This window comes from Antennarius striatus, chromosome 18 (genome assembly GCF_040054535.1).
Source record: "Antennarius striatus isolate MH-2024 chromosome 18, ASM4005453v1, whole genome shotgun sequence".
NCBI lineage: Eukaryota > Metazoa > Chordata > Actinopteri > Lophiiformes > Antennariidae > Antennarius > Antennarius striatus.
This window is the reverse complement of record NC_090793.1, coordinates 13,718,708-13,732,693: the sequence shown is the minus strand read 5'-3', so window position 1 is coordinate 13,732,693 and position 13,986 is coordinate 13,718,708. Positions and strand designations below refer to the sequence as shown.

Genomic DNA, 13,986 nt, shown 5'->3' with positions numbered 1-13,986 from the left:
TATATAAGTGTACAACTTTGTTGCTTGATTAGAAATAGTGTTGTGTAAAAAATAAAAATGTTTATCATGCATTTTCTAGAAAAATCTAAACCCAAAAGTAATCAATTACTGTTAGTAATAAACTACACAACAGCAACAACTACAGCTGGTATAGAAAGTGTGTGTCTGTGAAGTATTTAAGTTCTGCTTTGGCTCAGCTGTTGAGTAAGCCGAGACTCTCTGTGCCTACTCATTAGATTCATGCTGAGCATACAGAGCATTTCTCATCTTGATGTCATCCACTCAAACCCAGAAACATCACTTCTAATATGGACATATTAAATATAGTATACAAATGGCATGTGCAAGATTCATATCTTGGCAAGGGATTTGGCTTAAATTGCTGAAAAAGGATCTACTTCTCAGGTGTCACAAGTATTGCTTGCCCTCCCCTCAGCCACCCACACTCAGCAATGACCAGAGAATTGATGCAAATGAATTAGTTTGTGTGTGTCCTTGAAGGCCAAGATAAAAGAGGGGAAAATATCTCAACAGGAAAGCAAGGAACAGTGGAGATAGTGAGCACAGCATAACTCTCTACCTCTAAAAAACACACCAATGGCTATAACTCCTATCATGTTTTCTTTTTTGGTCAAGGAGATAAAAATGGCGGGTTACAAAGTTAGAAACATCCCTGAAACAAAAATAAATAATAACAAGAACTAATGCAGTCAGAGACTGTAACATCCTGTTACTTACCCTGACCTACTTCCAGGGTAGGTCAGGGTACCCTGAAAGTAGTACCCGACAAGTGCATAGCTTTGACCTTTCGGGGTAGGTCAAAGCTATGCACTAGCTTTGACCATAGACCAAAGCTAGTGCATAGGTAGATCAAAGCACTAGCTTTGATTTATGGTCTTACTCACTCTGGCCTTCTCCCTCGTCTTTCTATCTTATCCGGTTCCTCGGAATACAAATGTTGAAATTTGATTTTGATCTTGTTTTCTCAAGGTCAAGGTCATCATCTCATTGTCATCCCCTTTGCTGCCTGAGTAATGCGCTTTTCGTTTCATCTTTCTATCTGCAACGGTTGCCAAGATATTTGGTGGACTAACAAACGGATGAACGGATGAACACAGACGATCACAATACATCACTGCTTTAGGGTTAAAATGAAAAAAAAATAAATTAAAAGACAGACCTTCAGAATTGAGATGCACATATGACGCGAAGGGACCTACAGGGTTGCCATTTCAACAAAAAAAATGCACCTTCCTCGAAGCTGTGAGACTAAGGTGTGTGACTGTGCATGTGTGTAAGTGTGCAGGTATGTGTTTCAATGAGTTACATTACCCGCACAAGCTCTTGAGGAAAGGGGCCTCGTGAGTTCTCTGGGACATTGATTGGGGGGATGACCCAGTCTCTCTTCATGCGCTTCAGTTGGCTGTGTGAGTTTCGTGATGGAAATGCTATTTCCTTCAAATCCTTAGACATGACTGGGGGGACTTCCTGGACCTGTGAAAAAGAAAAGATTTAGTTTAAGAGCTGGGTAATGATCAGATCTATGCTATTAAATATGACTTCAGTATGAACATTTTTCTCATGTTAGCAAGCATAGGAGATTGTATTGAAACATTACTCTTTTTAGACGGATTGGCATTTAATTATAATCAAATTCATGGTTCCCAGATAAGTACTACGACTTCGCAAGTCCTAACTATGAATTTTATGTCTGTTTGAGCAAAATCTCTTCACAACTCTTGAATTATTATTTTATAATTAATGCATAAGAACATAACACATTTACCGTCCTGATTTCTCCTCGAGAAGGAATGGCTATAGATAGACCAGTTTTTTTTGTTTTTTTTAATGATTTTGCTAAATTAATTTTTTCAAACGTACAATCTAAAATGGTGTCCATGGAATTAATTAACAAAATGGTAGCAATGTAAGAATGTATACATGGTGACATCCTTTAGCTTACTGCACCACTGTGACTAAACTGGTTGCTGACTATTTGTCGTATGGGGATAGAAGCATTAAACCTGGCTTAAAAGTCACTAAGCTACAATCAACAGCAGCATATACCACCTCACACACTGAATTGACACCTACTGTAAAGACTAGCATTTTAGGGCTAACCAATGACTGTGTCTGGTTGTTAAAAAGCAAACTGATGTGGCGATAAAACTAAAAAGGGTGCCATTTTCCATAAGACCCGAAAAGCTTTTCAAAATACCATCTAATACCCTTCAGAATGTGTTTTCAATCCCATAGAAATTCACTCCTAGAGTAAAATATCTACAGAGATGATGCACATGAACACGCCTTTACGTGGCTACTGCAGCAGCTGTATACCACCATCTCTGGTTTGCTTTAAATGGCAGACCTCTTCTTATGTCCTGATAAAATGCACCCACACAGACAGCCCAGCTCCTATAATGGATCTGCCATCCTCCCTCGTCTGTAATGAATGAGATTTGAAACAAAGGAGGATGGTACCTGCAAGCAGACACTAAACACACAGATGGCTCAAATTGCCTATGCTGCTTCAGAGACTGGGGAGGATGAAGCAGTGCCAGAGAAAGTTAAAATAACCTTGAACAAAACAAGGCAGGAATGAAAGGAGAAAAACAATATGTGAAATCTCAATGTCAATGAATGATAGTCAGGAATTCATTGGAATGGTCATGTCCTTGAAGTATTTTTCCTTACACTTGCCTGTGAGCATCTGAGCATTGGTTGTAAGTTAGTTGGGCACAGTAAACTGTAACAATGTGTCTAATGCAAACGGAAATTAAATATCACTTTTCCACCTTATAACATGTCAAACTACCCAACTGTAATAACTCAACATGTTATCTGTGTACCTGTGTACTGCTTTCACACATTGGAAATTCAGAGGCACACTGGAAATGCAGAGGCAAGCAGACGTAGAGCAGAGGAACGTACTTCAGAAATATATATATAGTGTATATATACACAGTGCGCCCTCCTTACTCGCAGTTAATGTGTTCCAGGAACCACACTCGATTAACAAACTCTGCGATAGAGCGACAAAGTATTTATCTTATCTTTACTTAAACGTTAATGAATCTTCCCCATGTATTACCTTTTCCCACACTCTTATCAACTGTTTAAAGCACATTTGAGTCTTACGGAAGTCTGAAACTCACGGAACGTCGCTCACTTCCGCATGCCATCAGCCAAAAGAATGCGCACAGGGTATCACGTGACTGTCTACCAAAAATCTGCAATGAGGTGAAATCGTGAGCATTGGTGCGCGAATGTGTGAGGGTGCACTGTATATCTATTATGAGTACGAGTGAAATCATTTGCAACCTATGCCTGGAATGATAAATGGAAATGTGGGCTGTTCAGCCTAGCATTAGGCCGCCACGATTAGTCGACCAGTCACGATTACGTTGACTATTAAAATTGTCAACGAGTCTTTTAAAAAAATAAATAAAAAAATTCTCTCAAGATTGCTCCTGCACCTTCCACTGCCGCTTATACCTGTCCTTGACACACACACAGTAGTGGTAATCGGGGTCAGCCGTTATGTCACCCCACATTCTACCAGACGGGCTCTGGTATCATGGCTACCAACGGAGCTCAAATGTGTGGAAGCATTTTAAGAAAACACGAGAAAAGTGAGCAATGCAATATCTGCAAGACAGAAAATGGCTTTCACAGCAGCAGAAGTGCAATGCACGAGCAGCTGAAAAGGAAGCACGGTGTGGCTTGTGACAACGAGGAAGAGGGACTGCTGTCTCATAAGCTCGCTGGCTATTTAGCTGCTAATATTACTGTGAAAAAAAGAGAGCCAACTTACTACTTACTCAAACATTAACATTACTTGTTGCTACAGGCATATTTCGCTATAGGCTTATTGAGCTATCATCTTGTTGTCTGTAATTTAAGTTAGCAAATACCTTAAATACTTCAAGCTGAAAACTAATGATGGTTACATAAGAGCAGCTTCATACTGGTGCCGTAAGGTGTATGTTTTACAATCAATTTACCTATGATCCGATTAGTCAATCGAAAAAAATAATTGGTATTTAGTCGACTAACAAAATAATCTGCGTCAGCCCTATTTTACATGCATCCATCTTCGATGCACTGAAGGTCAACACCTATCCACGGTCTCCGGATCTCTTCCATCTTCAGAGTAGGGTTGTACTTCAGAGGCTGGGAGAGTGCTTTTTGAGTGATGGCGTGAGTGTTCAGGAGTGTGTGGGAAGGATTAGGCGTATTTGCTCTTTGAGAAAGATCCTCTCAGATACTCAAACATTTTCTCCTCACCATCTGTGGTGAAACTGAGGTTTAAATGGAGGTGAGAACAGCGGTCAAAGACCCACTTGTGTTAATGAGGATATTGTTTGGTTGTCACTGATTAAAATAGTTCCCTAAGGCTGTCACATTCATCGACTAATAAAAAATGTATCCGCTGATGTGATTAATAAATGCGTGATGATTCATGACAATAATTATGCTGTGGGGGAGACAACTACACACAAACTCATAAATGTGCACAATAAGGGAAACTCAATCCCATCTTTCATTAAACGCAAATCAGGGCAAACCAAAAAGCTCTCCGCAGATACATATCGGAATATGGCTACCGATCGCAATGCTGATTATTTTTATACATGCATAGCCAATGTGAACCACTGACCTTTACGTCAAGACTAAAAAATAGTTTACCTGTGACTAATGGAATTATTTAAATCACATACACATAACTGTCGACAATAAATTTTACTCTGCACCAACATAAAACACGATAGCCAACTTTGCTGGAATTATCTGCTGAGCTGCACAGCTTTGCATCGCCACTCATGAGTGTTGGCGCCAGTTCATAAAAAGGACTGTACACTGGTCTTTGGAACATAAACACCATTATTGCATTTGAGGATGTTCATTAAAACACCACAAGGCTGATGGCTGCAGATTTGACAGCAGTGATTATTAAAAAATGCATAAAAAGGCCAACATGTAACCCCATGTAATGGGTCAGTGGGGAATGTAGCTCAAAGAGTTGAGCCAAGCATGAGTGTGTGTGTGTGTGTAGTCCTGTAAATTAAAAGCAACAGATATTATCAAACTGAGCAGGATGACATTACCCGACAGCGATGAAGTTAAAACTTGCATAACACATCATTTACAACTTCTTTTCATGTTTTGGTTACAATGCAGACAGACGAGACATGTTAGACGCTTTTTTTTTTTTTTTCAATGCATGTTCTCTGATCCTCGGCCAACCGCAATGTTGAAATATGAGCACACGGTCATTTTAACTAATTACAGATGACTGCGCAGCACGTCTAATGGAATGGCTAACACAGTTCTCTTAAGCTCAGGCAGATGGTTTCTGTCTTCCAAAGCGGTGAAAGAGGTATGTCACCTTTTGGATGATAAGACAATTACCTCACAGTCACGAGGTGTGTTCAGTGAAATCCTTTTTATGGTGAGCTGTTTTTGCATCTGCGTTTGATGCCCACTGACCGTGTTGAGTGTATGTTTGTCCTTCTCATTAAATGACACATTAATTTTAAGTACTAAGCATCCATTCAGTCTCTTGGAACACCTGCTACAATTTAGGGAAATAGTCATCTGTGAGAGAATTGTATGGTTGATATGTGCAAAGTCTTGCTGGGAGGTAATAGTTGACCATTCCGTTAATTTGGTATATATTGGTAGTCAAACAATGGAAAAAGAAGTCTGAAATGTTACAGAGATGGTTAAGGCTTATTCACCTGTTGGCTGGAGTGTGTGGAGGGTGTCAGGTTGACTTGAGTCATCCATTGCTGCTGAGTGGTGGTGTCACTGGCCTTGATCATCAACAGTAATGATGGGGGGGTGGAGTGCTGAATTCTCCTGGCAGCATAGACCACTCCATCGGAATCTATCCAGAAGTCGGATGGGTTGCTGCATTCAAACTGCAGCTGACCAGTTCCACCGCAGGTGTCAAACCTCACTGAAACAAAGACAAGAGTCAGATTTGAAGATATGTTCATTGGTGTAACTTCCCTGGCCAAGCACAATTGAAGATTTTTATGAAGTCTAACCAGATGAAAGATTTATTTTTACATAAACATCCAAAGCTACAACTGACAGCCACACATTTTTTGGACTTTTTTTAACTGAAAATCCATGTATATTTTTGTTCCCAGCGTTAAAAAAAACCCCAAACCACTTCAGCAAGGTAGGACCTTGTTGTACTCAAACAAATCTTCAAACTAAGTTCAAAATAAAGACCTTCAGGTTACTGGACAGCTTTTATGCACAAATAAAATTAATCTGAAAATGATACAATGTCTAATATCCAACTGTTGTTTTTTTTAACCAGTTTTGCTGGTTAAACAAAAATCTAAAACCTTTAAAGCAGCAAAACCCTTCAAAATGTAAAGTTACTAATATCCCTCCCACAAATAGTAATAGTAAAGCAATAGAACCGCCTACAGGTCAGAGATAGTTGATTTATTTTCCCATCTACCACGCATAAAGCCAAGCTAAAAGCACTCATTGTTAATACTTGTAGGCATTTTATTTTCTTATGACAGATCACAGTAAGCTGTGCTCTTTCCATCATGAGCTTGGCTGCTATAGTTAGCTAATCAAATACGTTCTTCAGGGTGATCATTTCTTGAGTGCCTGATTAAGTATGTTGTTCCAAATGTATCCATTGAGGGAATTACAATTTGTGAGCTATATGTTTTCTTCATTTCTACCAAAAATATTTATCATTAGTGATTAGCTATTGTCATCCCTCGCCTGCTGGTACGATCTGTAAAGACCTGCCATAATAAGGCTGATCCATTGGTCACCAATCTTAAAATGCACCTTCAGGGGTCTTCTAAAGTTGAGTTAAAAAAAAACACAAAATAGCAAGACTGAGTGGAAGAGCCAAGGAAAAAAACAGATGGAGACTGGAGAGGTGAAGGACAGACAGATAAACAGACATGCAAACAGACGGTCCACAAAGGTTTTCTGATTCTTCTTCTTGCTCATACATTATTTACTTCAAGCTGCTCGCCAAAGGTAGTGCTCAAAACAGGTCCATTGGAGGAGAGTTGGAGGGAGGGAAAATGTGTGTGTGTGGGGGTGTTTTCTATTAGGGCTGTTGAAGACCCCAAACTATTGCATTTAAAACTGAATGTAAATGAGGCCATATTATATACAGTATAAAATTCTGCTACATAACTCATTTTATGTCTAAGTAGCTTCACGTGTCAATAAATAAATGGATGCTTTCATGGTGGTTGACTACTGCGTATCAGCTGTGTGTGTGTGTGTGTGTGTGTGTGTGTGTGTGTGTGTGTGTGTGTGTGTGTGTGTGTGTGTGTGTGTGTGTGCGCGTGTGTGTGTGCGTGCGTGTTTGTGCGTGTGATGTTTATTTCATCAGCATGTTCGTAGACGGCTCACCAACATTCAGATGCATGTACAGATACGCGTCAACATGCAATCACAATTGGTTTGGAGAGGTTGTATTGTAAGCTGAATTGTTTGTGAGTCACTATCTACTAAGTTTCAATCTATAATCGCCATTACTACCCTAAACACAAAAGTACTGTTGCCTAAAACTTACCAGAAACACTTATAAGATGTAAAAACAACACAATAAAATACAGTAATCTAACTACCTCTGCTGGTTATATGTGTGCGTGTGTCTCATATCGATCTACTGTATATGTGACACCACAGGTGACTCATGGGGGCAGCAAGTCTCACAAATGCCTCAGTGGCAATGATACACCAGTTCCTTCATGTTACCAGTGGCAATATAACACAGGCCACATACATGTGGCTCTGCACTAACATACACCTCAAAACCTAAAAGTCGTTTCATTGTGTGATTGCTGAATGTGTTACCTAGCCCCCTTCCCTTTATGTTTATAACACACAAAACCGCATAAAGAGAGAGAATAAAAGTCCTTCTGGCCACAGAGATCACAGCATTACCATATATTGTTGGTGTGGAGGCTCTACTGCCATTTTGAATTATTAAAGGAGATGTGGAATTACTGAACAAAAGCCTTGAAGGAGGGTGCCTAATCTTCCTTTGTGCTGCTACCACAGGGACCCGCTGATGTCTTTGGAGTATCATCTGCAGTTGCACAGAGTTCCTCTGGGCTTTGGCAGAGGATGCAGTGGATCAGTTCAGGGTCTAAAGGAAGCCATAAGTTTAACCCGAAGGCTTAATTTAATAGCGTCATCCAAAAACATGCAATCAATTCTCCTAGCAGACGCCTGTTTCCTGATACATCCCTCTGTGATGACAGGGATGAATTTAACACCCATTTTCTTACTTATAACAGCAGACAGGGCAGATGTTTTCAGGCAGATGTCCATGGTCCCTCAACTAACAAAGGTGTTTCAGAGTCAGCGAAAGAGTGGCTTTAAGTAACACAGCAGTGGCAAAGGAAAAGTTATTTTAAAAATAAAAACTAAAACTGTTAAATGATGAGAGAATCTTGCTTGTGTTTACCCATCAAAAACAACACGTGGAAGAAAAAAAATTCTCGAATCATGTGCTCGTGCATTTTATTACAGCTGCTGCTTTGCTTTTATGCACTAATTAAATAAAAATTGCATTTCAAATAGGGCTTTTCATCTGAAGAATCTCAACTGCAGCCCCAATAATGAAGATGGAGGATGACAAGATCTTTCTTCTATACTGAAATACACTGGATATTGACCATCTCCTTTGTGGATGCCTTTGTTAAATTACCCTTGACCAATTATTATTTTTTCTCTATTTGAAACTGGTAAAGCTGACAGCAGATGGATGACCTTCTTTCTCTGAAGGTTTTGCCTTAAAGCCAGATACCTGTAAACTCAGAGCCTTCATCACCAGCCATCCCGAGTCAGCAGACGCTCTGACAGTGGTAGAATACAGAGTAAGAGACTGTCAAAATAACTCAAAATACAGCAGAGTGCAGCACACAAGTTTAAATTTTTACCTGTAGTGAGTACTGCCTCACTCTCACTATTCTGAGGTGTAATTTATTAGAATTAGACATGCAAATTATCTATTAGAACATTGGAAATGCAGCAATGACATTCCTTTCAATGTCTATAATCTGAACATTTGCTGCTTTTCTCTCTTGTGTATTATGATAAATTGATGAAGAAACAGACCTTAAAAAGACCAATTCATAGTTTCTAAATTTCAATCAGATCTAGTTACCCCCAAAGAGTAGCTTTATACTGTTAAGTCACATGTGTTTATTGTGTTTTCATTTTTCGATCCAGCAATTTAGACGATACATTTTTACAAACATATGCAGCAGGGCACTTGACATCAGTGTTCCCCCAAATATTGTATCTGAAGCCTCTTGCTGAGCCAAGCTCTAGCTCTTCAGCGTCTCTTGAAATTTAGCCATCAGGAAACCTTTTGAGAGGCCATTCAACAGTCAGTCCCCATGGCAATCACTACACAAGCTCCCAGCAGGCACAGCCATTTTCCAATGATAATGAATGAGAATGTCCGATGTGTCTATTCATTTATCAGAAGCACTCTGGTGGCTTGCAAAAACACAGCAATGTGTAGCGCAGCGCTGCTTAATCCCAAGCTGCTGCGACTTATGTATATCTAGATGCATTGGCTCCCCGAGGTAAACGGCCAAAAGAGATATTGGCTGCCCTGCCCCATCAGACGTGTCGTCATTGGGCGCAACAATAAGGGCCTCTGCTTTGGGCAGAAATGCTGATGCAGCAGAGGGGACTGGGGGTTGGGGGAGTTGAAAAAAAAAAAAAGGTTGAGAGAGAAGGGGAGGGATGGAGCAGGCGTGTCAGCAAAAAATGACTGTCCCATTAATGCCCTGCACCGGGGCCCAAAATTACCTCCAACTCAATGATCCTATTCACATGTTAGCAGCTACTGCTACCCCCCACCCCAACTACCACCTCCGCCACAGACAAGCTACACAAAAACCCAGCTAACCTCCCTGTACCGCCAGAGTGCCTCTCTATTGTCTGCTCCATCATGTGATAACTTTTAGTTAGATAGACATAAATAGCTGGAGAGAGATAGAGGGAGGAAGAGAGACACATTTAATATGGAACACGCCACGGAAGGCAGGCCCCAGTGCAGGCACAGTTTGAACTTTTTATGCCTACCTGCCAAATAGCACTGGTTTCTCTAATGAACTGTAAACACAACAACAACAACAACAAAAAATGATCATGTGAGATCACTGCAGCACAACATCAGTCATTTCTGGGAAGTGAGATCATTGCTGGTTGAGAAATACTCAGCATAGGTGTTTCATCCGTACTTTGTGTCCCCGATGTCAACACTCCCACCCTCGCCCTCCAAAAATCTACAACCCCTCTGATAAAATGTATTACTCACATATAAATGTATGCAGGTGTAGAGTGGCCTGTGTAAACGATGAGACAACGATATGGAGCGGAGGAATGCATGCTGGGATCACTGTTTATTAGACGCAGTAAGCCCTGCTGGAACTTCCATTCTTATGCATCAATTCAAACTGCTGCGACTCGAAATTCTAATCCACTCCAAAAATTTCGAATGGAAGTCAGCATTTATACTTCGTGCCCCGACCACAAAACTATCATTCACAGCAAATATTTGTAATCACCCCAATTATTAGACGGAATGTTAAAAGCAGAACAAGCGAATGTCTTTTACATGAAGACGGCTGCTAGCTGAGCGTAATTGTGCATGCTTGTGTTATTTTGTCTCTCTAACTGCACTGTTTTTCGGGTGTTTTTTTTTCCAAATTCGGCTATTGTGGACGGGAATTCTACAGCCTGGAGGCTGGTGAGTACACAAGCACTGCAGTACAACTTATTACATTCTATTCATCACAATTATGGCTGTATCCAAATAAGAATGTATTATTTTTTCAAGGCTTTCAATGAAGACTGTTTTTTTTTCTTTGAACTGATGAAATTACTGAAGATGCATTTATATATTTATACAGACTTTGAAATGAGACACATTTAAATGGATAATTTCGAGTTTAGAAAATTAAATGAATAAATCTGGGGTTGTGAAAACACCATCAACCCTTTGACTTGAGGTGATATTACATTTCAATTGTGAATCAACACATTTTTAATTCATTCATAGATGCTGAGACACAGAAATGAGATATTTCTGTTTTCAGAAACTAGGGTATTCTTCAGAGAAAGTAAACTGTTAGCTGAAGCTGAAGCTTGGATCTAGCGCTGATGATACTGCCTTTTGCCAGACTAAGCCCTGGAAGGCGTTTTACTAATGCACTGCACTTCAAACGCGCAAAGCATTCCATGCTTATAGCTGGGCCTAAAATATGAAAGGGATTTGCATGAAAAAAACATGCAGTGTTTGTTCTCTGTTCTGTGTCTCAGGCAATGAAGGAAACTAAAGAGGAATTGCATCAGAACATAAACGCATTTAACAAGTACCTGGCTCATATTCAGTTTGAATGCAGTGACCATTCCCCTCCACTTCATTTGTGTAGTTTATGAATATTGCTGGAGCTCTTTTTCCTTCCCTAAACTGCTGCCACAATTAGAGAGTTATGGAGAGGCCCTCAAGAAATGTATTGATGTTACTTTCCTTATCACACAAGCTCACACTGATGCACACGCTGAGAAATTTAAGTAGCACAGACATCTGAGTAGCTGTAGCCATATGCGTCTGCTCAATTTAAAAAAAAAAAATTACGTTCCATTTATGAAACAAACGGGTTCAAAGGAAGGGGAAACTATTTGCTTTGCTGGTCTCCAAAGCAAGAACGATTCTATTAGTCGAACATAAGTATTAAAAGAATAAAAAGCAAAAATAAGAAAGCCCACTAAACATAGCCTCTATTTCCTTCAGACTGCCAAAGATTCTCCTGATCCTGTTTGGTACAAAGGTTCTCTGAAGCTTCTCAGTACTGACTATTATTAAGGAAACTACCATTACCTTGTCCACTGACTGTCCCGTGGTAACATTTTCGGAACATTTTTAGCGGATACCTGCTGAGCTGAAAAGCCAACCGTATACAATCATGACATGACTTTCAGTTAGAGCCTCTTAACGCAGTTGCAAAGACAGATTTTTCCTCAAATGACACAAAGGCGGAATATTTAACCTTTGAAAAATTAGTAATCTCAATCAGCTAGCTGCGAAGGGAGAGCGTTGGCAAGACATCCCAATTTTTCTTGGGGCTTTGTTTGGTAAATGAAATGATTCTGTGTTTTCCAGTACAATGACAGCCAAGCATTGTGTGGATTATGGTGTCACCGGAGCCAAGAGCTGATAAGACTAAGCTACATCCTTCTGCAGTTATCGGTGCATAGCTACTGGGATTTTGTCCTGTGAGTTATTGAGAAGAGAGGCTTGATATACAGAGGCTTTAGTGGGTTATTAAACTGACTGCATTAGCAGATTGTCAAACTCTTAACTCTTTATGGCATCTTTATTCTAAGCTCTTTGACCACTGTGACTGATTACAGGTGGTGAACATTGTGAAAAATATTAATATGTTGATAAATCAAACTGAAAATCAAGAAAGCGTGATAGATGACCAGAAAGTGTGCTTTGCAGTATATTTCACTTTCCTTTGTCCGGGTTTAAAGGGGAATAATTGATACCACAGAACGAAACTTATAATTACTGCAGACTGTGATGTGTTAGATAAATGCGACAAGGTATTATGTAACTACAGCCTCTAAGAAGCCAAATTCTGACATCAAGTTCTTCTAGAGCAGAGTTCTATGACATGAGGCATTCAATGTCATAACAGCAGCTTTTAAAAAAAAAAATCTATCTGTGCTCTCACAAAAGGTTTTAATTGTTCTCTATACACTAATTAATCCTATAACCACTGGCACTGGTTTCTTTGTTAAAGACTTTAATGATCAACACCGTGACGAAGACAAGATTGTAGAAAGCAAAGCAGGGAGCTGTACGTTCAAGCAATCTGTGTGAGGATGTAAGCCCGAGTCAGGCTCAAACAGTGAGATGTCTTCGAAACCGCGCTTTGAATAATAATACATTTAAGGTATCTATATACATCACTTACAGAGGTCAATCTGTTGTGACCATACATCACAGCAATACACATTTTAGGGGACGCTCCAGTGCACAGCACCATCCATCTCTGCGGAGCCATGGTGCTGTTACAGTGCCGCAGCTCCTCGGGCTTTTTCTGCCGGATGGAACGTTAAATCATTTCTGAGCCTCACAACGAATGAGAAATAGCTGTAAATATTTAGCACTGAATATTGGTTGTTTTCATTTGTTACACAGCTAATCTAATAACCGAGACTGGACATAAGATCCTCGTGTTTCTTTTAGCAGTTTTTATTCCTATTCATCACAGTAATTCACCTCTAGTCTGACCGGACTACGTATATTGTGTGGCTTTGTAATCACTGTGCAGCAAGATTATCTTCCCACCCACATTTGCAGTTGACTTGACTTCATATTCAAGTAAATTGATCCTGAGAGTTAAACCCGCTATAAACTATACCGAATGTGTATCATCAAAGAAAACCATCTGCATCTCGTTTGATTTGTTGGATGGCTTAGGTGTTATGTTGGTAGTAATCCAGTCACCCGATGTTAGCCGGGAAAATTGTCAACATACAATCTTATTAAAGCAAGAATGAAAATACAATATATGAAATGCAATTTATCATGCAATAAATGTGGCTTTTTCCTGTGGAAAATAAAACTGAATCAAAAGTCTTTTTGATTTGCAAAGCAGTTACAAAACAGTAATATACCACTGTCTAAAAGATTGCCTATAGATAGATAAGAACACAGATTAAATTCCGAACAATTATTTATATTTAGAGTTCTTTTTTTTAAAGGATCAAGAGAAAAAAAAACTTTCATTAAAATTAAGCTTTTATGCTCCTGGTTTCAAAGAAGAGTTGATATTTTCTAAAAAGGCTGGTCATGAGAGGCCGGGCACTAAAACTGCCTTGGTGCAACCTGCAATGTGACTTTATTAGGTCCTTTTGATCTCTGCAGAGACTCAAAGCCATTTAGTT

At 39.7% G+C, this 13,986-nt stretch overlaps 1 protein-coding gene across 1 annotated transcript in view; it reads right to left on the bottom strand.

Moving 5' to 3' along the window:
• Positions 1–13,986, bottom strand: part of cdh2 (cadherin 2, type 1, N-cadherin (neuronal)) — a 62,594-nt gene that overhangs the window by 21,628 nt on the left and 26,980 nt on the right. Inside the window, exons 3-4 of the mRNA XM_068339898.1 lie at positions 5,742–5,962; positions 1,333–1,494 (exon numbers count right to left, since the gene is read on the bottom strand). Coding sequence (XP_068195999.1) covers positions 1,333–1,494; positions 5,742–5,962 — 383 coding nt within the window. The remainder of the gene's footprint in view (positions 1–1,332; positions 1,495–5,741; positions 5,963–13,986) is intronic.